General features: G+C 41.9%; 1 protein-coding gene across 1 annotated transcript in view; it reads right to left on the reverse strand.

The window, feature by feature from the left end:
• Positions 1–266, reverse strand: part of LOC119585656 (sialin-like) — an 8,122-nt gene extending 7,856 nt beyond the window's left edge. Inside the window, exon 1 of the mRNA XM_037934331.1 lies at positions 50–266. Coding sequence (XP_037790259.1) covers positions 50–211 — 162 coding nt within the window. The 5' untranslated portion in view covers positions 212–266. The remainder of the gene's footprint in view (positions 1–49) is intronic.
• Between the last annotated feature and the right edge of the window lie 348 nt (positions 267–614).

The following is a 614-nucleotide window of genomic DNA, read 5'->3' on the forward strand; positions in this document are numbered from 1 at the left end:
GAGACTGAAAAAGCAAGAGGGAGGCGGAGTGAGACATGACCGAGCCCACCTTCTTATTCTTGCTGATGCCGATGGAGGAGGTGATGTACTGCTTCTCGTCGTCGGAGATCCAGTGGAAGTCCTTCGGCGAATCGGTGACGACGTAGTACCAGCCGATGCACCACAGAAGGGCGAGAGTTCCCTGCAGGTAGAACACCGCTTCCCAGCCCATCGTCTCGATAATGAAGGCAGACACGGGGAAGGCCACGATCGTTCCCGCCGGTGCACCTACAGGAAGGGGAAAGAGAAGGAGACAAGAAGGGATGTGGTTAATAAGAACGTAAAGAAATTAAGGCACGGTGAAGGGAGAAATTATAAAGATAATTTTGTTGCAAGACCAGTGTCATGCTCAGTAAAAGATTTTAATTTCAAAAAAAGATTATTTATTAATAGATTTATATAAGGGAAATACTGGTTGCACGTATCACCATTAAATCTTATTGGTAAGATGCAGAATTAATTATGAAAAAAAAACGAAAGAGAAACAAATATATTTACGTACAGTAATGAATTTTGAAAATAATGGATATTAGATTTTCTATGATACAAACAAAGGGCAATTTCCTCTCCTTCAT

The sequence above is a fragment of the Penaeus monodon genome, chromosome 20 (genome assembly GCF_015228065.2).
Source record: "Penaeus monodon isolate SGIC_2016 chromosome 20, NSTDA_Pmon_1, whole genome shotgun sequence".
NCBI classification, from domain to species: Eukaryota; Metazoa; Arthropoda; class Malacostraca; order Decapoda; family Penaeidae; genus Penaeus; species Penaeus monodon.